Here is a 26,397-nt window from a genome sequence, read left to right as displayed (position 1 = left end):
GAGCTTCGACAAGACGGAGGTTTTTTCCAGAGGTCGGCCTGTTAGCGTAGCTCGTAGCTTAGCTTCTCAGCTTAGCTGCTTTTAACGATCCAAAAACGCGATTGTGGACGGTTAAAATGGATTTTAAAGAGAAAAGAGAAAGGGAGGGGTCAGTGAAGAGCACCGGAGTTGAGCTTTTTGTCATCCAGTGTCTTCAGCAGAAAGAGAGAGACACGAAGAAACGATAAAGCCAATAAATGAAAACGAGGTTGATAATTTTCATTTATCATGCGATTAATTGATTTATTGTTTATTGCGAAAGGCCTAGCAATGGCCACTCCTCCAGCAGCTTGTTGAGCTTCTCGTCATTGCGGACAGACAGCTGCAGGTGTCAGGGGATGATCCTGGTCTTCTTGTAGTCACGAGCCATGTTTCCCACCAGCTCCAGGATCTCGGTCGGTCTTGGTCAGGTACTCGAGCACCTCTGCCAAGTAGACGGAGATGCACCCACGGCACCTCCTTTTTTAACTCGTTTGTGATTTGGGGCTGTAGCTGAGGTAAATCTTTGCACTTTTGAGATGTTAATCAGCTGCTCCTGATTGTTGGTCAAGGTTACTCACCAAGTTCTACAAAGATCTGACTCCCGTCTGGTCTAGAAGCCGCTCGTCCTCCGTCTCTCTGGGCCCCTTCCTCCATCACCATCCTGCATGAAAACAGAAAAATAAACGTAACACCTGAATTTCATCAAAGTATAAATCAGGTTTTTACAACACAAGACAGTTCATATGCTCAGCTAAGGCTCGACTGTGTGAACGTTGATTCAAGACTATGTTAGCTCAGTTTCTCTTAAACTGACCGTTTTAGTCATTATTGGTGTTTGCTGATGTTGATTAGCAGCTGCAGACCTTGAACCGACTCCAAAAGTTACTCGGTTACAGATGCACTTGCAATAATTATTTTCTGAATGTTTCAAGACAATAGGGTTGACTCTTACAGTTAGTGATAAAATTTTACGTCAGGATCTCGTGCAATGAGCAGAGCTTGGACTTTATGTATCACAAGACTCTCAGCTACTACCACACCAGAAAGTAGCTCCATATCTGTAAAACTGGCTGAAATATAGCCATTTTTGTGTTTTCCAATGCCAGCTGGCTCTGGTGGTCAGCTAAAATTGTGTTTGCTCCAAATGGTAAATCATTCATAGACGTGCATGTAGAGATTATTTCTTGGATGTTTTATGGAAATCTATCCTGCGGTTTACGAAGGATTTTGCTAACAGACAGTTTGTGGTAATTCCAATTAGTTATTGGCAACATTTTAAGCAGAGACGTATCACAATCTGTTGGTGCTTATAATATGTGTTGGGGATCGGTCTCAGCTACTAGAACAAAAAAAATCTTAACAAAATATCTGTAAAATTCACATTTTTAACTATTTTTAGGATAACTGGCTGTGGCAGCCATCTTGAATCAGGGTGACTTTAAAAGTTAATCAGCTGTAGATGTTCACACTGGGATTACTTCCTACAAAACCATTAAAATGTGTCTAGTAGTTGTCCGATTTAATGACAGACGCTCACACAAAGCATTATCATGATATTTGGAGGCTAGCAATAAATATAAGTTCATTGCAACATGATGTTTAAGGGAATATATAAGATTTTTATTGATAAAAGTTCACAACATAAAGCATTTGGATTAATTAAGTCCTCATAGATATAGACATAGATTTAAAGAAAATGTGACTATTGTTATACATAGAAACTAAACAACCAATGCCACTAAATATTTACACACAGACTTGTGCTAACACGCCCAGAAGCTAAACAGCAGCAGGTTCAAATAGTCAAACTAAGGAGCAAATAATGTTTTTTTATATAAACACGTTTAATGAAAGCAGACGGTAAAAATATGATCCGCAGACCATTAATGAGAGAATAAATGATCAATTCACCACAGTTAACAGTTACACTACAACATAAAACTGAACACACACAAATATTTGCATTCCTTGTATAAATGTGGCGTCAAGTCAACCCCCCGCTCGCTCACACGCATTCCAGAGAGGATTTGAAGGTTTCCCAGGAGCCTTTACGCTTCATTCAGACAAAAAGAGTCCCTTCACTTTCTCCTCCTCAGAAATACTCTCACGTGTTCTGCTGCATCTTTTAACAGACGTTTTATTGTCATTTTTATCCAAACGCAAACCCCAGAGATGTAAACTTATGAGCATTTGTCAAAATTAAACCCATCAAGGTGGACCTCTCCGGGTTTTTAATGTTTGGCCTGGTAGGTGAGTGAACCAACTGTGCAAGATCAATGGAGAAAGACTTCAGATCATTAGAGACTGGTTGAAGCCAATCCCAGTTAAAATCACCAGCTAAAATAAGTTCATCTGCCGCCAAGGAATCATTAAAATCTTTAAAGCGTCTTTTATCTCAGCTAAATTATAATGAAGGCCTGCAGCTATACAGTTATACAGAAGCCCCTTTAGTAATCTCCATACATTTTAAATGTTTGCTGATGGATTCAGACAAAACCATGAGTGAAATATTGATTTAACAAAAAATTACGACTCCACCACCATTTTTTTGGGGGGGGTCTGTCAATACGACGAACATTGTACCCAGATATGTTAATGTTCTCGTTAGCAATAGTTTTGGTCAACCATGTTTCAGAAATCACAACAATATCCACATCTGTTGAGTTGACCCAAATTATGACCATGTCCATCTTAGATAACAAACATATTGAGAGGAACTATTTTGGAACCAGATGAGGACTTCAAATTAAATGCTGACTGGATACACTGCAACTCAAGGCCTGGATTAGGTTGAACACTACCAGAGACGAGTAATAAAACAATTAACAATCTCTGTTTAGTAACTTTACATGGTAACTATAAGATGTGGTATGACTGCACTGGGTTGACAGGTTCTAAAGTTAAATATGTCTCTGGGCAAGCTGGGTGATAGGTGAACATCATATGTCAGCTGAGATGGTGATAGCACAGATTGCTCAATGGCCAAAGTACAAGTGCGTCCACGAGTGATAACCTGTAGGATGAGCAGGTTATCAGATGTACTCACCATGGAACAAATGCTTGACCCCAAATCCCAAACAACCAATAAAGAGATTAAAATGATGAAAAGAGCCATTTTCCACGACTCTCAGAACTCATCAAATGGAGAAAATGTCATCAGGTAGCCAGGCCCCAACGTGGTCCAATAGCTTCAGCTAACACCACAGCAAACAGCAAAATGGTGTTTCACAGCCGGCGATTTCAAACTGAAGGTGAGCCAACCCCGACTTTCTACCACGTTTACTTTTGCCTTAACTTTAATAAAATAAAAATGTTAAAGAAAAAAAAAGAACAGACACAGAGTGAGAAATGCTGCCATCTTGGATTAGAGTGAGGATGTTGGTTTTTGTGTTGATATTTTAATGGGTTTACTATAATATATATCTTTTTTTAAAGTAAGCACCACCAAACATTGAGGCTGCAGGGTTTTAATGGTGGCGCTCTCGTGATTGACGTCTCTCTCTGGTAGTCATGTCCAATCTTCGGCTCGACTCTGCTCGCTTGGAACCTCGGCCGAGCAGGTCCCAAGAACCGAGCTGGAAACCCCGATGGAAAAACTCTGAAGCTGCGCCGAGTCAAGCCCCGGGAAAAAGGCCAAAAGGGATACGGTCTTCCACTTCTTATGAGAACGGTGATCTTATACAGTGAGAAACTCAGTCAGATACTCTTGGTGCAGCTGAGGACTGAATTAAAGCGCAGAGGGGATCAGGCTGTTGTGGTGGCAGCCTGCAGACTCTGACATTCGTTCTGCAGTCCACGCTGCTGTTTTAAAATGTGCTCTATAAATAAAATTGACGTTTATGTCAAAAGGTTTCATATTATAAGAGTCAGGAACAGGACCTTAAATAAATCAATTTCTGGAGAAAGATGAAACACGAGATCTATACCACACAACAGAAGATGGATAAATAATGAATTAAAATGAGTGACATTTTTGTTTGAAACAATCTTATAAGAGATTAATATATTTGTCATTATTTTCTTTATGTTGTTCTTTTGCCGGAGACATTTTTTGGACATTACAAATTAACCTTTTGAGCTGGACTTGGACTGAAAACAGGAAACGGTCTCCACAAATCTACACCATCTACACCTGAAGCATCACACCATCACCTGATGGACAAGAGATGTGACCGAGGAGGAATCTGTTGACATCATGAAGGGCTCAGGAGAAACATGGAGGCCTAATATTATGCTTTGCAATTAAAAATAAATGCTACTGTTTTTTTGCCTCATAAAAAGGAAATAACACTGAAATGTTGAATGAAGGTGAATGACGCCTATCTGTCTTACTTTAGCAGATTTTATGATTTTACTCAGAATAGCTCACAGAGAGAAAGAGAGAGGGTTCTGTCTGGAGAGATCTTTTGTTTGTTTTTTGATTTCTTTTAAACTGATGAAACCCAGGAGGATGCTGTATGCGCCCTTAAGGCCATCGTCATGAGGGGCGTGAGATGAAGCCGATGTTTCCTACCTGATTGGAAAATTGCCCTGGGTGGGTTTTCCACCACATAAAGCATCCTAACTCGCAAGAGAGGGTTATTGATAAGTGATAATAAAAAAAATCTGTGAAGGGGGGAGAAAAATGATGGAGATGTGAACAGTTTTTCACTTACTGAAGTCAAATGTTCTAACTCATATTACCATGTGTGTGTGTGTGTTAAAGAGTTGTTTTGTCTGGATCATAGTGCTGCAAGAGGCTGCAGCAGTCGTCTGACCTCGCTTTTGTCTGAGAACATTTATAAAAAGATGCTCTTTTAGGCTCACGGTGAGCAGACTTGGGACGGAGCATCATGTAACATTTTGATGCTTGCATTTCAACAGTGCTCCACCTTGCAAGATTAAAACCTGGGATTAAGAAAATTATCTCCTGTGTGGCTATTTATTTAATGAGCTCTTGAACGAATAATAATAAATTATCCTAACACTAACTAACTCTCATCCCTGGGATTTTCTGCTTGATATTACCTTGTAATAAACAGTTAAAACTCTTCCTGTCCCCCTTATTGCTTTGCCACAACAACGTTGTAACACTCGTACTACAGGACAGTCACGTTCCTGTACTAGATAAACTTTTAAAAAGGTCCAAAACAGAAGCGTCACGCGACTAACTTTAAGATTTATATATTTGCAGCTAAACAGAATACTGAGTTTCTTCCGGGGTTACAACCACTGTGACAAACAGAAGTAGACAGAAGGGAATTAATAGCTTTAATATTAATATGGCATGTCGTCTAAGAGTCTATGATTGGGATATTCCTAAAACAACTTGTTTACCTTGAGTTCAACCTAATCAGAGTAACGTTCATTTCAGATCTCCACATCATGTCAAGATGAACAACTGCTCTTTCAAGGTCTGTTGTTGCTGTTTTACTAAATCAGTTTGTGTTTTAGATTTCCTCTGCGGTACAGTCATTGCGCTTCTTACTGTAATGTTCTTATTAATGCAGAAATGACGAGCTCTATCAGTTACTGTATAAATAAATATGAATTAAAATGAACTGTGCTTTTTTTTTTACCCACTGTCAAATGGCACGGCAGAAAACACAAGATGTCAAATATATTTGTACAGGTCTGAAGATGAAATAGGCAACATTCAGTGGCTTGAATAAAAAAATAAGATGTCTCATTTATTCAACTGTTTTCAGACTTCTCAGCACCGAGCTACTGTTTTATCTGCAGTGCTCTGTTACGATTAGGAACAAGGAAGAAATACAAACCACACGAGGATATGAATGGACTGTATTTATATAGCGCCTTTCTATTTAATCAAGATGCTCAAAGTGCTTTACAACACAACCTCGATTACCTCCACACACATTCGTACAGCGCTCTACTAGATCTCTACAAAGATGATATGAACAAATCAATCTATCGAGAGCTTTAAATCACATTCATACACTGAGGGGACACACATCAGAGGCAACGAGGGGTTCGGTGTCTTGCTCAGGGACCTTCAGCATGAGACTGCTGGTGGATTCAAACCCTCAACTCTCCCATTGGAGGACAACTGCTCTAACTGCTGTAAGTAAAATATACAGCCTACACATTCCAACTTTGTTCTCTAATTTATATTTTAAGTTGTTGAATACTTTTGATGTTCCTTCTGGGATGCGTGGATTAAAATAAAGGATAAATTTCGACTGGTGAGCTCAGACAGAGTGAAAATTATTCAGGCACAAATGAAAATCAATTTATAAAACAAGCAGTTAATATTCAGAAGGTTTTAGGCCTGAGAAGTTATAAATTATACTTTTTTCCCCTCATTCCTGATTTAAAAACGAACCATTAGAAATTTTCCATATAAAAACACATAAATGTGGAAAAAGGTCTTTTGTTTTTTCCTAATCAAAGAGCAGGCACCAAAACAGGCGGATGAATGAGGTTCCATGACTTCACCTAAAAACATTTCTACCGGACAAGGAAGCCTAAAAATGGTCCGCCTGCTCCCAGCAGCTCACCAGTTACCACACTGGACTCCCACGGTGCGTAAGTTGTTATTTCCAGCTGAGCCTTGGTGATAACTACACCCAGTGTGTCTGAGTGAGTGGAGCTGACATGGAGGAACATTTGGCCGGTGACATTCGTTTCCGTTTTTAACTCCGAAGACCGTAGATGCCACGTCCCCTTTCCACAATTACCCTCAACTATGTCAGCTGTCGTTTTCCGCAATTACCGGGTCAGAGCTGATCACAGGAAGTGAATCCTGAGCAAATACGACTGCTTCATCAAACAAAAGAGACCAAACTTTACCTGACAAAGATGTTTATTCAGTAGAGTGCTGGGCTCTAATAAAGAGACTTAGATTTGTTAAAGATGCTGAACAGTTTGAAAAGAACATCCTTCAATACTCAGATTATTAAAGCATTAACTAACGGTGCTTTGGAGCAGGAATGCGTCACAGAAATGGGCTAAAATGTTGCTTTAAAATTAGCAGCCTCCTGGATATCTTATAATAATAATAATAATAATAATAATAATGTCATCACAATGTCAGCACTGTATGTTTCCATACAATGGCGAAATTAGTCTCTGCACCCATCCACCACCAGGTGGTGCAGTGGGCAGCTATTGAAAGCGCCCGGGGGGCATTTTGGGGATTAGACGTGCTGCCCAGAGACGCCAAAAACTATAATGAATACTTTATTGGATCAAATATATACAAAAATGTAATACAAGCCATAATTAATCTGAAACAAAAAGCATTTAAATGTGTTTTGTAGTTTAAGCTCAGGAAGCTAGCTGTTAGAATTGAGTTTAATTGCTTAATTAGTTATTTTAATTTGAACGCGAACACCTAATTACAGGTGGAAATGTTGTCTGTGTTTAAACATTCATCTCACAAGTTACAGATTTTGTAAATTCAGATTAGTGACTCTTGTGAGTATCTTGACCCAAACATCAAAGTTTTAAAAGGTAAATCGTGCGAGTCTGCGGCTGTTCAGGAACAGCGTTCACAAGGGAGTCCCCAAAACGTCTCAAAACATTTGCGGAGGTCCTCAGTTTTCTTAACGTGACTTGCACAGGCTCAGAGTCTCGTTGCTTGAAAATTAAGCATATTAAATATAAATAATATGCGCAACAAACTTTCAGAAGAGTTCAGAGATGTTGAGGTGTCTCAAACCCATCTCAATTTAGTTTCCCGGAATTTGAAAGATGTAAATTAGGGCTCAACTCTAACATTTAAGGTTACAAGTCTAAAAAAAACACAACGATAAATATTATTTACTGTTCAAGTCTGCCTCTCCATTACATAAGTGCACACCAGTACATTAAATCATAAATATGGGGGCGGTTGCCATAATTTATATACATCAAGCTCAGGCGGCGAGATGGATACGGGCAACTAAATAATGTGCAAGACCAAGTATACAATTTTGCAAGCTGTGCACACAAAAATAGGCAAAGTAGGCAATTAAGACTGATACCCAGCCAGTTTTCTCACCCATCAGAAGAGGGGTCACATCTGTGAATTAGATTAACAAAGACCTCAACAAACCCCTACTGTTAAGGTGTGATAGGTCAATCTGCATATGCATGTGCGTATCTTATCTCAGCGTTATAACCCGAACCCCTCACTCACTGCTCTTTGAATTGAGAAAGCTCCTCGGATGAGAAGCCAAACGTCTTCTGTTCTGAGACTACAATAGAAATATACCCATTTTCTTACAATTCTGAGTCACCAACTAACCTGAGCATCTTTTTAAGTCACGGTGAAGGACGTCGTGTCGGCACGAGCGTGGGCTGTAACGTTCAAGCCATTCGTGCCAAAAGTCAGACTGAAACATTTCTCATTTTAGTGGTTTAATATATAATTTCACGACGATAACTGAAAAATGCCCTTCTATAAAGAGCAGCTGTCGTGATGTTTGAACGAGTGTAAAGAGATTTATATAGTTACTCCCAATGCAAACAAAATAGCGCCAAGCAGAGAAACTAACGGGAGTTTTGACTTGTTCTTGAGGTAAATGTGAGGCCGTCGTACTGAACTGAAGCCGGTGAGTGAGTATTTGCTGAGAAACTGGTGAAGTGCAGAGCGGAGATGTGGCTTTACGTGGGTGGCGACGCACACGTCTGTTGCACCGTGGTGTGCTGAGCTCGACAGAAACAAACAAACACAACACAGGCACCCAGTGGTTCTGAACGAGCACTTTGAATTGAAGGACACACTTCCAATTTACACAAAAACGTGTCTCAAAATAGAATAAACAAAAACACATCTGACGCTTTAACTCTTCCTAATATGGTTAGCGTGTGTGTGGTCATACCTCAGTGTCATACGCTCACACGGGACTGGGGTCTTCAAAAAAGGGCGACTAGAAGAGAGAAAGAATGAAAATGAACAAAAGTAACACTTATCTGCCCATCAACAAGTGATCAATGGCCCAGACAAGCAACGACCTTGATTTGTGACCTTGACCTTAGAGCTCAGGTGAAGAAAAGATTATGAGACGCACTGTTTAGTGGTGGTACAAATCGAAAGACGAGCAAACGCCCTTTATAACATTTGACCTTGACCTCTATGCTGGGGTGATGAAAAGAGAACACGACAATGTCTTAGTGATGAAGCAGATGTGCGTGAAGCTTCAACCATAATATGTACCAGACTACATCTGCAATAAAAATAAACATTTATAAAGTTGTTGCAGCAGGTCAATAAAAGGCTCTTTAGGGAAACTCTAATGCTGAGGATGAGATGGGGCAGAGGAAGGGCAGCCGACTCGGGACGTGAAAGTCGCAGGTTCGATCTCCAGCCATTCCCACGTGTCATGTCTGAGCAGGACACCTAATCCCTAATTGCTTCCCAGGCGCTTACATAGCTGCACACTGCTCAGGTGTGACGGGTTAAATGCAGAGAACCAATTTAGCCATTGTATGGGAACATACAACGATGACAACACACAGCAGTTTATTAATATATACATATATTTATTATAACTTTGTATATGTATTATATATATTCCATTTTTATACAGCGCCAAGTCACAACAGAAGTCGTCTCAGGGCACTGAACAGAAACGTTTAACACTATTTATCTGAGTATTTATACATACAGTTATATATATATATATATATCAAACTATTTGTCTGGAGACAAAACAGTATGGTAATGCTAAAACAAATTCTCCGTACCTTTAGTAAAGACCAATTTTAAAACTCCCAACAATGGTCTGCATTGAAGTTTTATTCAAACTTGATGTTGAGACCGAATCTATTCCACGGTTTTTCTTTGACTTTTACTGTCAACACTGAAAAAAAGTAAGCAAAGCCCATAAATGACTGTTCATTTGCACTTCATCCCGGGATGATGTGTGTGAGTTATTTACATTTTAACAGCAGATGTTCAACACGTTCCACTTGTTATTTGCAATTAATATGTTTCCTAAGAGCTGGAACCAGAGTATAAAAATGTTACAATTGAAGGGATTGACTGCAGAGTGGATCTGTTTGGTTGCTTTTGCAGATAATAGGAAAATGCAGTAAATACTGATCAGCTAATAAATACCATGAAAACTTTTTCTGAAATGGTTTCACTGCAAAATTTTTAAACGAAGAATAAAACTATCCGCATTCTCCCGGCTGACTTTAAAAACAATAGTTTACTTTTTATTTTGTTTTATTTCAAAACGTTTCAGCACAAAAAAAGAAACTGTCCAGATGACCTGACTGAAAAATGTTGGATTGTATACCTGGATTATTGAGCATGGACTTTGTTGTTTTCAACCAGTTTGACACGACTGTCAACAAGGAAGAGGGACGGCAATGGAGGAGGGGGCGTACCAAAGACACCATCTTATCACAAGCAGAACTGGTTTGTTCCACTTTGGAGTAAGCTGTTGGGGGAAGAATCAGTTTTGTTGTGCGTTTCCTTGACTGATGAAGCCTTCTGGATCGAAGGCGAAACGTTTCAGCACAAAAAAAAAAGAAACTGTCCAGATGACCTGACTGAAAAATGTTGGGTTTACTTTTTATTGAACGTGTTTATAATCTTTATAGAAACCCGTCTACATTTTTTTAAAGGTTCGTCTTTTTTGTTTACGTTGGTGTTTTTTAGGGTGTTGGTTTGTCGGATAGTTTTAACGTGTCAGTACTGGGTGTAAGACAAAAAACTGCTTGGATCGTGTATATTCCAGTTTCTAAATCAAACTGACATGAAAACAAAGTAAATAATGGTAGAGATATTAGATATTATTATAAATATATATGTTAGATAGTATATAGCCAGATACTATTACTATTATTAGTAGTAATAAAAGTAATTCAGCTGTAGATGTCAACCTTAAAGATTACTTCTGAAAGATTCCCTCATGAGATATTTTGCTAACAGTACAAACAAACTCAGGAACGGGCAAAAACACTATTGTTCCACCTTTATCTTCAGTGGTAAGACATAAAAAGACTTCAATCAATTACTTTTGTTGCTAATGGGACCCCAGTGCCTCCTTTCATTGTAAAAATCAATTTAAGCAAAATAATTGATATAACCATAAAAATCTGCTTAAAGTTCCCCAGACTGAAGTCAGTTTGAGGTTACCATAATTACCGTTACATCAGGGCAGACCACCCAACCGGTGCACCTGTTAAATAACAGCCACCGCGCTCCCGTTTCTGAAAGTGGGTTTGTGTGCAGACCCACACCTGAGCAAAACCAGAAAACAAGCATGACGCTCACCTAAAATATCCACGCCCGTCAGACCTAAACAAAGCCGAGGTCAGAAAACGTTGAACTCACCGCCGTGTTCCGAGGATAAATCCAACAACCAGAGTGTGTTCTGGTCAACGTAAGGAGCAACGCCAAGACAGAGCTGGGCGTCTATCAGACGAGGGGGTACTGAAGAGGGGGAAGAGGGTGTTTACCATACACAACATGGATGCCGCATGACCAAATTACCACTCGCAGCTGTCCACCGTCCTCACGGCCTGCTGACAGGGCCTGAGCAGAGTGTGTTGAAACTTTAGACACCAACATCGCTGAAGAGCCAGTGAACGCTATTCATCTTTTAAATGACCCTTTACTGTATCACAAATGCTTTTTCAGGCTTTCTGACTGGACGCGGAAACAGTTTTCTACATGAACTGTATGAAAAAGTGAAAATTCCAGGAAACAACCGTGTAATTTGTGGGTGTGACTGCATCGCTGGTAGTTCTTCTCAGCCTGGACGGTCCTGAGATGTTTGCATGGTGATGAGGAGCAAATAAACAGCCACTTACTTACCTAAATGTTTTTATTTGTATTTATTTGTTCCAATGTGGGGTTGACCGAAGCAGGAGTGAAGAAGTATTTGTTGTAAATGTAATGCTACTTATGGTTTAAATGGAAACTTTAACGCTCCTGCTCAAATGCCACAACTTTTTTTTTTTACCAGTAAGTTATAAAGAGACAAACGTAAATATTCAAAATATAAAAAAAGGTTCATTGTCACCTCAATGACAGCTTCAAACTTTCTAGATTTAGTTGACAGACGCCAAAAAAACACTGCAGGAAAAAAAAGAAACATCACTGTAACGCCACTTTAAACGGTGATGTCACTTTATCTGTGCTGCTGATTTTAAGCTGCTGTATTCTTTTCATATACCCATCTGCTCACAGTTCAGCCTGCTGTTCTATACTGTATTATTTAACCTTATTACTAATAACGTAAAATCATACAGTAATACATTAGTGTTATCGTTTTAATTAAATGCTCTATTACACTGTTGTTTAATCTTTTCATCTTGTCAGTTACATAATTTAAACAAAACTTATGCCCATTCATATCAATAGAAAATCGTTCTGAATCAAAAATAGATTCTGAATCGCACTGTTACAATAAAAATCAGAATAGAATCGATTCGCACCCCTAAAAGACAATATTGAAAAGGTCACAAAGACCAAACAAAAAGGAACCGTCCATCCATCATCTTCCTCTTGTTCTGAAGTCGGGTCGCGGGGGCAGCAGCTTGAGCAGGGAGGTCCAGCATCTCTTTCCACAGCCACCTCTTCCAGCTCTTCTGGGAGGACCCCAAGCCGTTTCCAGGCCAACAGTCTCTCCAGCGTGTCCTGGGTCTTCCCTGAAGTCTCCTCCCGATTGGACATCCTCGAAGCACCTCCATGGGGAGGCGCCCAATGCCTGAACCACCTCAACTGGCTCCTCTCGATGTGGAGGAGCAGCGGTTCTACTCCGAGTCTCTCCTGATAACTGAACTTCTCACCCTGTCTCTGTTAGTCACTGCCCAAAGTTCATGACCACAGGTGAGGCTAGGAACCAACTGGTAAACAGAGAGCTTTGCCTTACGGCTCAGCTCCCTCTTCACCACAATGGACCGATACAAAGTCCACAATACTGCACACACCAATCCGTCTGTCAATCTCACGCTCCGTTCTTCCCTCACTCATGAACAACACCCCGAGATATTTGAACTCCTCCACTTGAAGCAGAACGTCTCACCCTCGACGGGCTCAGCCCGAAGGAGCAACACGGGTTTGCCTTCCTGTGGGCCCACCACCTGCAGGAGGGGCCATACAAGTTGCCATGAGCAGTGGCCGAAGGCGGGGGGCCTTGGAGCTCTCAGCTGGCTCTTGGTACATGGAAAAATAAAAATAAGAAGGAAAACTCCACACATTTTTCACATACGTGTTCTTAAATTATAAATATGTAACTAGGTGCCATCTACCACGTGTGTTTGTTTAGCTACAAAAACAGGTTCAACTTACTGGCTATACTTGTTGACTACTAACCAGCCTAGTGCAGGTAAATCACGTGAATCAAGTTCACACGTGGTTTTAGCAGATTCAGCCAACTGATTTGTTTGCGTTGAGCGTGGACCCGCATTTCTGGATTGTATTCAAATTATCTAGAGAACTACTGGAGTAAATCATTTAATTCCATATTTTAATAATATATCATGCAATAAGCTCATAGGAACTGCCAGAAGGGTGAAAGCTTTTACTTCTTAATCTGAGCACCTCAAAATATAATAAAGATATTACAAGTAATATAACATCATTAGAATATGGTAGAATAGTAGTCCACAGAAAACACCCACTACTACAACAATTACCGTACAAGCAGGGTGAACTGAAAGTAAAACTCAGTCCGATTCAGTCTCTCTCGACCTCAGGTGTCGGAGCTGCCACAGAGACAACCCAACCGACCCGCCCGGACCTTGATGTTGTCACCATGCAGGCGAAAAGAGAAGCAACGCAGCTCTGGTTACACGTTTAGGACGGACAGTCCGCATGCCGAGGGTGCCTGGACGAGCGGTGCAGGACTGGCACTGAAACAAGTGTCTGAAAAGACCCGAACAGCAGCCCATAGCAGTTCTAACGCGATTCAAATAAACAAATTAAACTTTGTTCTGTGTATTTTAAGCTCCGAGGAGTTATCCAAAACATTCATTCCTTCATGGAAGTCATGAACAAAAGATCCTGAATGTATTTACAGTCAAACCAAAGGCTTCCACACCTTCTCTGAAGCTAAATACTACCAAAAGAGTCCCTGCTGCAGGAACAATACAGACTTTAATGTGATATTTAAACTACTTTAAAGTGATGGGGTGGATAAAAAGCCTTTCAAACTCTTTCGTGGATCATATTTCTCACTTGTACTTGAAGCAACACGCCCTCACCAACACAGGCCCTCGCATTGTTTAGCTCATTGCTTTTTTTTTTCCAGTCAGGATATCCAATGTTATACTAAAGTAGCACATAATGACAGCATGTGTGTCCTTTTATACATCAGCCTTAACTCCGGCTGATTTACATTTTCAACGATCCAAATGGAGAGCGACAAGCCGGGGCAGAGGCTGAGGAAGATGTAGACAAGTAAGGGAAAACGAGCTGAATTAAAGAAGTCGGAAGGAAGCGAAGAAGAGAGAAACTGAGACGGTTAAAGAAGCAGGAAGAGCGTCAAAGACAAAACACTTAAATAAAGAAAACACAGCACAAAGAGACAGGAAGTGAAAGTTAAGTTCTATGATAGAGAGAGAATCAAACCGTCAGGATGCTCGTTGTTGGGTTGAACACGTTCTACCCAACATCAGTGTCGGAGTCTGAGCTGTTTTGCATATTCTAATCTGAGCAAAGCCATTTGCTGTGATTGCACTTAAACGTGCAAGGCTGCAGAGAGGATATACAAACAGGAGAGCTGGGCAAACATCCTGCGGTGTCGACGACCTCAAAATAACCTGCGCAGGAATTCAGACCAAGCCGCTATGCAAATACACACCCAAGCAGAGGCATAAAAAGACAATTACCTGCAAGAAACAAACGGGTCTTATCATTTCCCACTCGCGGCGACGCTTCAAACTACTTAACTCGGAAGCACCAATCATGGAAAAAACATTGACCTGCTGAAGAGCTCCAAGGTCCCTGAGAATGTTACAATTACTCCTACGTGCAAAATGAAGAACGCTTTAATTTGACTGTAATTTAATCCCTGGGAAATTACATAAACCAGAGTAATCACAGGTTGCATCCTCACTGCGATGATCTTCCCACCCACAGCGAAGACGGCGACACGCTCCAGCGCCGCTCTAAACCGAGCTCAAGTGTTTCCACGTGCAATAAAAAGAAAAGATGCTGTTAAAACACTACAAAGAGCTCCCTGCAGGTAAACCTAGTTATTATGTGCAGACTGGTGGATGATAGAAAAAGTGGGGGGGCTAATTCTTGTTTGGCTTTTCATTTTGTCAAATTTGGGTGTAAACAAATGTGTTTACATAAAAGGTCAGCTTAGCAAGACATCTCACTTCAGCTGATTATACTCAGTTATAATTTGTTTCTACTTGTTTTTTTTAGTAGTAGTACTTATTTCATTCATGTTTTCGTGCTTTGTTACATTTTTAATACCTTCATCTGGTGTTTCCTCTATAAAGAACATTTCTTTCAGTCCCCCACATGTGAGATATTATTGTTTAATACTTCTACAAGTCATTGCTGTTTTAAATTAACTTGTTTGTTGCTTTCCTTTTTCAGTTCTGTGTATCTGGTGTAAAACTTGGTGCGTGTGAAAGGTGCTTTATAAAGTTTGACTGATTATTTGATTGATTACCATAATGCTGATCAGTTTCTTTCCAAAAGCTACTATAAATAAACTTTCACAATATCTATAACTGGAAATATCCATATTATTCATTTACTGTAACCGTTACACATTTGCACTTTTCAATTCATAATGCTAAAGAATGTCATCTTTATCTTCTATAATAAATAAAAAATCCTAATAATTTTTTTTTTATATATATGCAATATTAATATCACCAATTTTTACCTTCTTGGTTATTTTACCTTTTCACTTTTTTTAAACACAGCTGTGAAGGACATGTGGAATTATATTGCAGTACTATATAATGACAATCAAGGAGATATTGCACAATATTTGTACACTGCTTTTATAATATCTTTGAAATGGTTAGCCGAATTTCTTAACGGACGGTTAGGATTTCAGGAAAGCATTAATATATCCGGTCCAACTTTAAATGTTGGAGAAAAAGCCTGATGAAACAACAATTGCCTGGTTTTTGAATGGAATGTCGTTCCTGCCACAGATGGAAGGCACGAAAACCAATTTTGATTTAAAAAAAAGTGGGCTTGACTTATCTGGCACAGACACCCCTTTTTAAAAAAACAACAAAACACCATCGATAATATACAATGGGCTCCCATTAAAGCGATAATAAATAAATAAAAACAAGGTTTGTGTAAGTTTAGCATTTTTTGTTTTGCTCTGCCAAACTTCGGGGGGAAGCTAGTTTTGCGACAACTCGGCGGCCATGTTGCAGAAAAGTTTAACTCCCTGCTCACCTTGTTCCCCCGAATGAATGCGCTCCTTAAACGTCTCACGACCAAACTTCTGCTTATTTTAGCACCAAAAGTAAAGTTTAAGGCGACTAAATCGTTAACTTGCGCCCATCAGACCGTGTCGTGTGCCCTCGAGAAGCCTTGAAAGTCGAGCTCTACTCACCGGGACTATTTTCGGCAGGTATTCTTTACCAAATCATCAACACAGGAACGTGGGGCTCTGCCTCTCTGTGGTCACCCGTTTGATTTCGCCGTGTTCTCCTGTGACCCCTCCACCTGGGTTCGGATGGTACCGCTCACCAGTCCCGTTATTTATTTCCGTGAAGAGGCATGTCGCTGCGCCGGTGCCGAGATGACGGACTGTTTTTGAACGAAAGTCACTCCTCTCTTCTGTTTCCACCCCTTCGCTCCTGATTCTAAACGAGCACACATAAAAACCAGAATAGATTGAAATATTATAGGTACGACGCATAAATGCGGCTTAATTCAACAAGAGGGGGTGAAATATTTTACTTTCGACAGGGCCGTGTTAAACTGTAGGAGGGACCTGGGTAAAAACTTGTTGTGCCCCCAATGGTGCCCCTGATGACTGTCAAAATACGCCTTTTTGTGTGTTTTATTGGCATTTTTAAGCTTCTAACACAGTTTCATCGTTAAATGATTGTTTGGGGAGAGTTCTGAACGTCTCGCCACGTACAATTTTTTTTGTTGTTGTTGGTTTTATTTGCTAAAACAACATTAGCATCAACCTTCGCTTTAATGCTCTCCGTTTCCTCGCCCAAAATGACTGTCTACGCTTGCTCACAGCTTTTAGTTGTCGGAACGGAAGGGCGTCCGGCATAAAGCACTTACCCAAACATGCGAGTTCATCTTTTGCTTTGAAAGATGCTGATGGAGAAGTAGAAAGACGGTCGGAAAGAACTTTGTTGCATCTTTTGTGAATTTAGAAAAATTGTGACATGCCGGGGGCAGCACGGTGGCGCAACCGGTAGAGCTGCTGCCTCTCAGCGAGCAGGTCCTTGGTTCAAACCCCGGTCCAGGGGCCTTTCTGGGTGGAGTTTGCATGTTCTCTCCGTGCATGCGTGGGTTTTCTCCGGGTACTCCGGTTTCCTCCCACAGACCAAAAACATGCATGTTAGGCTGATTGGTAACTCTAAAATTGTCCCTAGGTGTGCATGAGAAAGTGAATGGTTGTTTGTTTCGTTTGTCTCTATGTGTCCCTGTGATGGACTTGCGACCCGTCCAGGGTGTACCCCGCCCCTCGCACAGTGATTGCTGGAAATGGGCACCGGCGACCCCCGTGACCCAAAATGGAATAAACGGGTAAAGATAATGGATGGATGAATGTGACGTGCCGAGGGGAGGACCTGTGTTGTGCATGAGGAAATCTGGAGTGGCAGGGAAGTTCTATTTTGTATAGGCTTCGCCCTTTAAGACTGTCGCTAGTGGGTTTATCCCTAGGCGCGCAGTGCAGCACTGAAAACTTTAGTCCACGCCCACCTGCTGTGTGTGGGCCTCGCCCCTGGTCCATATAAATTACGGTGAGACCGGGTAATCGGCTCCCAAATAGCTTTTTTCTTCAGCCATTAGGAACCAGTGAGGCCCAGAGCTTAAAGGGCTATGCCTATACTCATAGAATCTAGGGTTACAGTACGTAACCAACGTTTATTAGACTGGTACAGGACATGTATGAGGACAGCAGGACAGTGGTGAGATGTGCTGTAGGAGTGACAGATAGTTTCAAGGTGTAGGTGGGAGTGCATCAAGGATCAGCTCTGAGCCCCTTCTTGTTTGCTCTGGTGATGGACTGATTAACAGATGAGGTCAAACAGGAATCCCCGTGGACTATAATGTTTGCAGATGACATTGTGATCTGCGGTGAGAACAAGTAGAAGAGAACTTAGACAGGAGGAGATATGCACTTGAAAGAAGAGGAATGAAAGTAAGCCTTAGTAAGACAGAGCTGGTGGAACAGTGAGGCTACAAGGAGCAGAGGTCACAAGGTACAGGACTTCAAGTACTTGGGGTCCACTGTCCAAGAAAATGGGGAGTGTGGTAAATGGGTGAAAAAGAGGGTCCAGGTAGGAGTGGATGGATGGAGAAAAATTTCAGGAGTGGTTTGTAACAAAAGGGTGGCAGCAAAGACACAGGTGGAGACTGTGGTACTGACAAAAAGACATGAGACAGAACTGGAAGTAGCAGAAATGAAGATGTTGAGGTTCTCCTTAGGAGTGACAAGATTAGGAATTAGATGAGGTACAGCACAGGTTGAACAACTGGGAGATACATTTAGAGATGGGCAAAAAAGACCTTTTTGCCTTTGGGGTCAGGTGATAACATCCCCACCTTTCATTTATGAGCAGTTTTTATAGCAGTAAAGTTACCTCTGAGACGTTAAGCTGATCAGTTTTCACCAGCGCACTCCCAGAGTCAGACAGCATCTGCTCCTTTTCCTCACTGTATTGTATTTGACAAAGCTTTATTCTCCAGAAGTTGTGAAATTCACCAGCCCCGTGTGATTTAGCTACGAACTCACACACAGACACACATGTTCATATTCCCAGTAATGGACTGTTAAACGATGTTTAAAAATCATCTAAGAAGTAAAATGTAAAAATAATCTGACAACCAAAATATCTTTTTCCCCACAACTTTTAAAACAACTTTGCCTTTTGAATCTATCAACATTATATATTTTTTCTTTGCGTATGGGAGAAATTTATTTCACGCTTTATGGCAGAATAGGGAAACTGTCGGTCTAAAAGGAGAACAACGTTTTAAGGAAATGATGAACAATATGCATCGCATTGTCATAACCTGACAAACAAATTATTTCAGGTTCTCCTATTTACAAGTCGGCTATCTTCAGTAAGTGAATGCATTTTGTCTGAAAATTTACATAAAAAAATACCAATGAGTTTGCCAAACCAGATTTATACTTCTGTGGTTGTGTAATAAACAAAAATAAATAAACAAGCACATATTTTTGTAACAGAAGACTTTTTGCCACTACAGCCAACTGACTTTAGGAAACAAAGACATACCTATACCTCAATCCGTTTTAGATATCCCATGTTGGGGGAGTTCCAGTTTCACTTCCATCCTGAGGTCACTAGATGTCGCCAAACTAACACACATGAGAACAATCTCCTTGATGAGAGGCCCAGGTATAAAAGGCATCTGATGACTGCTCTTCGACACTGGAGCATTACCTGCCGATGGTTTGTTCTTGTAGCCCTTTAATATATTCAAATTCAAATATACTTTATTAATGCCAAAGGGAAATTAATTGTTGTTGTAGCTCATCTTGGTTTCATTAGAGTTGTTCTAGATGCTGATGTCTTTGGGCAGGAAGGATCTCTTGTAGCAGTCCGTCCCACAGCAGATCCGAAAAAACTGGCTACAGATGTCAATCTGTTCACCCAGACCCAGCAGACCTCTCGGTCTCTTGGGCAGCAGGACTGCCTGAATGCCAGGCAGAACTTCTCCCTGAGCGGTGGCCATTTCTCCCAGCAGCCTGCCGAGCCCCTTGTTGCCGCAGACTTAACTGCAGGTGCCGGGGGATGATCTTGGTCCTCCCGCTGTCACAAGCTGCGTTTCCCGCTACCTCCAAGATCTCTGCAGTCAGGCACTCAAGTACTGCCTCCAGGTAGACGGGAATGCATCCATGGCACCTCCTTTTCAACTCATTTAGTATTTGGGGCTGTAGTTGAGATTTGAGCTTTTGAGACGTTAATCAGCTGCTCCATATATGATCTAAGATTACTTACCTGTGTCTTTTGCTGTTTCCAGTGAACCTCCTGAGACCTACATGTTCCTGGACTCCTTTGTGAAACTCTAGAAACCTCCTTGTGGTCTCCTCAGCTGTCTTCATCGCCTTCCAGCACTCACCCACCAGAGACCATCTTCCACTCTGGACGACGCCTTGTTTGCACAGGATTATTGGAACCAGTCGTTCTCCAACAACCATTCTCTGACCAGTAAGAACCAGAAGACAATCTAATTATCCGTATTTTCCACCCGACACGTCACTCCGCCCTATAAGTCACATCAGTCTGTATTTGTCTAATAAAGTGGAAAAATCCATAAATATGTCTCTTCGTCGTATACATTGCATCTATTATGCGTCACCGCTGACAACCCGGGAATGTGGGCCTGTGTTGTGCCAAAAATCGATGGGCTGCCAAATGGCGGTCCCAGGAGTGTGCACGGGAGGACTGTAACAAGAATTTAACAAGATTAACACTCAAAAATAATTATTTGTTTGCTCGAAATTATGGTAAAGGTGTGTCTCAGCCTAACGTTTGCTTAATAAATACACTTTGACGGTCAAATCAGTTGCATTTCAAAACATGATATGCGGAAGTAAACACGTGCACTCGACGAGTCGCTGTGCAAATTTAACAAGATAAATGCCTCAAAACAATTATTTGTTTGCTCGAAATTATAGTAAATGTGTGTCTCAGTGTAACGTTTGCTTAATAAATGCACTTTAATTGTCAAATTAGCTGCATTTCGCCGGGGCGGTGCAGCTGGTTTGACGGGTCCAAGCAGCGAGCAGAATGAAGGTGGGGAGGGTATGGCAAGCCGATTGTATCATTAATAGCTGGTGAAGATTCTCAGTTATCCAGGACATGGTAAAATCAAAAAAGTTCAAGAAAAAAAACTATAATGTAAAGTATAATAAAGTTCAGTTGTTTTTGTCTTGAACTTTTTAGAATTTGTCATTATAGCCACGTTTACCTATTACATGATACAACAGTATGCCATACTGCTACTACTACTCTGCTGCTATCAAGTGGTGGAAAGTTGTACTGCTCCTTTTTTTTCCCCAGTCAGAATGAATGAAAACGGTCAGATCTCAGACAAAAATTGGTTTATAAATATGGGGAAAAAATCCATTAATATGTCGCTTCGGCCTTTAAGTCGCAGGGCGTGCAAATTACGCAAAAAAAGTGTGACTTATCGGCCGGAACATACGGTAAACCATTCCTGCTGAACTCCAGAGCTGACCCTTCTCCTTGCTCCCCAGGGTTCCTGTGGTATTATTCACTGTAAATAAAATCACTGAACTTTCCTCCCTGTTGTTGAGTTGTTCATATTCAGTCCTTTCACTCTGGGTATTCAGTTCTTGTGACAAACGTCTGTTGAAACCTAATAATGTGTCTGTTAGTAAAATATCTCATGAACCCCAGCTGATCTGGATGCATCTCTTGGAAAATAACCACTAGAATTAAATCCAAAGTTCTTAGTTAATCGAGTTCAAGAGCCACGGATAATCAACAGTAGCCAACACAAAGATGGCTACAGTTCAGTTAATCTAATCTCACACGTGACGTGGTAGTAGCTGAGCATTTTACCAACACATACTCTGAGCGTCACATCTTGCAATATCACATTACTTTTCTCACCTAAAGTGATTTTAATTTAAAACTGGCATGAAAGGCAGGGCTTTTAATCAATACTCTTCGTAAGACATTGTTCAGCTTTAACATCTACTCTACATGTGATTTTCAACATGTGTCCTGAACGCCACATTGAAAATGTCTCTTGCACAACTCAATCTCGGTATCTGCACGTTTCTGAAAGCCCCGGTTGTGCAACGCAGAACCCCAGTGGTTAAACAACAACAGAGGACTGCAAACACTCAGCTGGACTGGACTTCCCTGACTTTTGTAAGTCTGGAGAACAAAAAACGGGAATTCCTGTTCTACGAGAACGTTGACGTAAGCAATCCCAAATAAAACCCCTCCTGAGCAGAGCCTTGCAGAGGGTGCTGCTCTGCAGAGGCAGAATCTTTTTGGATCTGAGACGATTGAAGTGGATTTCTGTGAGCAGCGTGAAGATGAGGACACTCTGGATTCAGATGGTTGCAGTCTGTGTTTTCCTGCAGGTATACACTGAACGGTCAAACATGCAGCATTAAAATCAGTCCTGGCTCATAACTGCTGTGTATTTGTATGAATGTTTATGAAGTATTCACACTATTCATTTGTCTTCCATATGTTTTCTACGCAATTCTCGTCCCGTAGCTTTCAACCTTTTTCAGCAGATCATAAATCAAAACATTCAGCTCGTTCAGGACAATCCTGCTATGACTTTTATTGTTGGTGCAACTTTAGCTGTTTGAAATATTTAGCCTTTTCTGCCGTGTTTTTCTCATAGAAAATGAGTTGAGCTCATTTTACATCCTTCAAATCTTTAGATCTGTTTGCAACCTTTCACCGCTCCCTTCACATTTTGTTCTGCTTCAGCTTCTTTTAGCTTCCTTGTGCAATTTTAAACGTTCTTTCGGCTAATTTCAGCTAATTTCAGCTGTTTGGTGCTCATTTTAGATTTGTTCTGCTAACATTTCTGTGCTTCTTCTTTCTGCCAATTTCAGCTTGTTATACTCCTTTCTGCTTATTTATGCAAGTTTCAGCTTTTTCTACTGTTTCAGCTACTATGTGCAAATTTCAGCTTTTTCAGCTAATTCCACACTTTTTTATTTCCTCACTCATTTAAACTTTTTTCAGCGTAATTTAGTAAAATTGTGCTCTCTCCACTTCCATCTGGTAATTTAAGCTTCTTTCTGCCTTTTTTAAAGTACTTTTCAGCTGTATTTTTTTTTTACTAATTTTAGCTTTTCTCAGATAATTTTCACTTTATTTTATTAATTTCTGCTTCTTTCAGCCTAATTGAGCAAACGTTCTTTTTGCTTTCTTATGCTAATTTAAGCTTGTTCTACCTTTTCAGCTAGTTTTTTTTTAGCTAATTTTAGCTGTTTTCAAATAAATTCAAGTTTTTCATGGTAATTTTTACTACTTTCAGCCTAATTAACTTATTTATGCCAATTTCAGCTTATTATGCTTGTTTCAGCTTTTATCTGTTTTTTTTTCAGCTTTTTTTTTTTGCTCTTTCAGCTATGTATTTAGCTCTTATATGTTAATTTTAGCATTTTCAGCTTATTCTACATTTTTCAAACTCATTTCAGCTCCTTCCATTTACTTCTGCTAGTTTAAGCTTCTTTTTGTATTTTCAACTACTTTTCATGTATGTTTTTTTCAACCTTTTTAAGCTACCCGGTAATTTCCCAATTGTTGGAACTCATTTCTGCTTATTTAAACCTTATTCAGCAAATATATGTTCTTTCTGTATTCTTCTGCTAGTTTAGGCTTACTCTTCATTTCAGCATGTTTTTAGCTAATTCCAGCTGTTTTTCAGCAAGTTCTTTAGCTAAAAACATTCACACTGCATTTTCACAGGAAATGCAATTCCTCTAGGTTAATGGTTGTATTTGTTCTGTCCTAATCATATTTTCAGAGTTATTGTTTTACATTTCCAAGTACTGTGCTGTATTTTTAAACTGTTTCTAATATTTTCTTCAGTACAAGTTTATGTAAAATACTAATAACTAATACATAGGTAAAACAAATTCTAAAATAAATTGAACAAAATCATCGGTATGCAGTGGAGCTGCTTTACTTAACTTTCCCAAAAATGAAAGATTAACATTTTAAGTTAAATAAAAAAAAAATAGTAGTTTTAAAATTTTACTGGGACATCGGTTTTGAAACAAAATTTAAAAAATGTTGAGAGTTCATAATAAAATATATTAAAGTTAAGTGTTAAATGACCAAGGACTTATGATAATGAATAATTCAGGAAATTGCTGAAAACTCTCCTGCATAAATATGTTTTAATTTTTATTTTCAGATGCCAGGTTGTTTCCCAGCATGCATCGTTGTGGGCTCAGTGGCCCGCTGTGGCCTTTCAACCCTCAGCCAGGTCCCTCCTCTGCCTCCCAGCATCACCCACCTGTTCCTGGAGGTGAACCGCATCCGTGAGATCAACGCCACCTCGCTGTCCGGCCTGGAGGAGCTCCAGGAACTGGACCTCGGACACCAGCTGGTCCCGCTCCTCATCAGGAACAACGCCTTCATCAGACAGAAGCGCCTGAGGAGGCTGGTGCTCGGCTCCAACAGCCGGCTCCTGCTGGAACCGCTGGCCTTCGCTGGACTCTCCAGCTTGCAGAATCTCCAGCTGAACAACTGCAAGCGTAATGACTCCATCCTGACGGACAACTATCTGGAGCCGCTTTCCTCTTTGCAGACTCTCAACCTCTTTGGCAACCACATCAAGAAACTTCAGCCTGCGATGTTCTTTGCAAACATGACTAAATTGGAAAATCTGAATCTCATGCTGAACAGCATTGACAAAATCTGTGAGCCGGATCTGGCTGGTTTCAGAGGAAAGCACTTCAAGATCTTGAACCTGAGCTCTGTCTTCCCAAGGGCGATGCTGAGTCACAGCTTCGACTGGCAGAAATGTGGGAACCCTTTCAGAGGAACGTCTTTTGAGACGCTCGACCTGTCCGATAACGGGCTTGGCCCCGATAAGTTGAAGATGTTCTTCAAAGCCATCGAAGGGACGAAGATATCCCACCTTAAGCTCTCGGGGCACATGGGGAAATCGTTTTCATTCGACAACCTCCCAGATCCAGACGTCAGCACGTTCGAAGGCCTGAGGAACAGCTCCGTCCTGTCTTTGGATTTATCTAAAAACTTCATCTTTGCTCTGCAGCAAGGGGTTTTTAGTCCGCTGAGCGAAGCCGCAGCCATCGATGTTTCCCAAAACCGCGTGAACCAGATACACAAGAACGCCTTCGAAGGTCTTCAGGGTCATCTAAAGGTGCTCAACCTGTCGCACAACCTGCTCGGGGAAATCCACTCCTACACATTTGCCCACCTCGCACACTTGGAAGTCTTGGATTTGTCTCACAATCACATCGGGGTTTTGGGTTCCCGCTCGTTCGCCGAGCTCCCCCACCTGAAATCCTTACACCTGGGCGACAACGCCTTGAGGCAAATAGGCTTCCCCGCGTCCCTACCGAGTTTGGAGCGTCTAGATTTAAACGACAACAAGCTCACGGCTTCGCACGTGGTGGCCAACGATCTGACTCGGTTCGCGGGCAGCGTCAAACATCTGAACGTTCAGGACAACCGGCTGACGAACCTGGGGGACGTCAATACGCTTTGGGGCGAGCTGAAACACCTGCGGACGCTGTTCTACGGCGGGAACGCCATCGGGCGGTGCTTCCTCAACCGGTACGTTCGCCCAAACCACGTGAAGTTCCTGGATCTTCACAGCAGCTCCCTGCAGTCCATTTGGGCGGAGAGGAACTGCCTGAATCTGTTCGACAGCTTTGGGAACGTAACCAGCCTCAACCTGAGCTTCAACGGTCTGCGCTCTCTTCCTCGAGGCGTCTTCAGGGGCCTCACCTCCGTGGTGCGGATGGACCTCTCGTCTAACTCCCTGACCTACGTCGAGCCCGGCGTTTTACCCAAAACTTTAAAATCTCTCCACCTGTCCAACAACTTCATAGCCTCCCCCGATCCCGCTGCTTTCAGCTCCCTCAGCTTCCTGGACCTCTCCATGAACGGGTTCTGCTGCGACTCGAACCTGCAGAACTTCCTGACGTGGCTGAAACACACCAACGTGACGTTTCTGAGTCCAGTCCAGGAGCTTAGATGTGCGTTTCCTGCTGGTTTCCACAACGTGCCGCTGCTGCATTACTCTGCAGCAGCTGGAGCCGCTCTGCACGGAAATGAAAGATGGAAAGAGGTTTGACTTTTCTTCAAGGTTCTCCTCCCAAACGTCTGAGAGGATGGTCGGTGCAACGCTGCTGAACAGTCACACTATTAGTTTGCATTTTTACAAACTTTTCTTCTGCTACTTTTCATTTTTCTGAACGCTCAGCTTGATCGAGAATGTGACCTTTAGTATTTTTATCTTTTATACTTTTTGATGTTTTTACCTTTATTTACAAATCTTTGCCTGGGGGAGTGGTGGCGCAGAGGCTAGAGAAGGGCAGCCTGTGATCGGAAGGTCGCAGGTTCAACTCCCTGGAATGACATCAAAAAATGTAGGTGGGAAAGATGAAACACCCACAACTGCCTCCACCCTCATTTGCCCCACTCTGCGCCCTTGAGCAAGACCCTTAACCCCCATCATCTGCTCCCCCAAGATGATAGATAGATAGATAGATAGATAGATAGATAGATAGATAGATAGAT

At 41.3% G+C, this 26,397-nt stretch overlaps 2 protein-coding genes across 2 annotated transcripts in view; one reads left to right on the top strand and one right to left on the bottom strand.

Annotated features, from left to right (window-relative positions):
- LOC119418615 (dystrobrevin beta) overlaps positions 1-11,246 on the bottom strand; it is a 42,945-nt gene extending 31,699 nt beyond the window's left edge. Inside the window, exons 1-3 of the mRNA XM_037685935.1 lie at positions 11,234-11,246; positions 8,829-8,876; positions 600-682 (exon numbers count right to left, since the gene is read on the bottom strand). Of these exons, the coding sequence (XP_037541863.1) occupies positions 600-682; positions 8,829-8,839 (94 nt within the window). The 5' untranslated portion in view covers positions 8,840-8,876; positions 11,234-11,246. The remainder of the gene's footprint in view (positions 1-599; positions 683-8,828; positions 8,877-11,233) is intronic.
- Positions 11,247-22,116: 10,870 nt separating this feature from the next.
- On the top strand, positions 22,117-26,159 carry LOC119418350 (toll-like receptor 5). Its single transcript, XM_037685619.1, has 2 exons — positions 22,117-22,235; positions 24,038-26,159. Exons 1-2 carry the CDS (start codon positions 22,188-22,190, stop codon positions 25,949-25,951), a joined length of 1,962 nt encoding a protein of 653 aa, XP_037541547.1. The 5' UTR covers positions 22,117-22,187; the 3' UTR covers positions 25,952-26,159.
- The last annotated feature ends 238 nt before the right edge of the window (positions 26,160-26,397 follow it).

This window comes from Nematolebias whitei, chromosome 12, assembly GCF_014905685.2.
Source record: "Nematolebias whitei isolate Nwh7 chromosome 12, NemWhi1, whole genome shotgun sequence".
Classification (NCBI taxonomy): domain Eukaryota; kingdom Metazoa; phylum Chordata; class Actinopteri; order Cyprinodontiformes; family Rivulidae; genus Nematolebias; species Nematolebias whitei.
The sequence above is the reverse complement of the archived record's forward strand: the minus strand, read 5'-3'. Positions and strand labels throughout refer to the sequence as shown.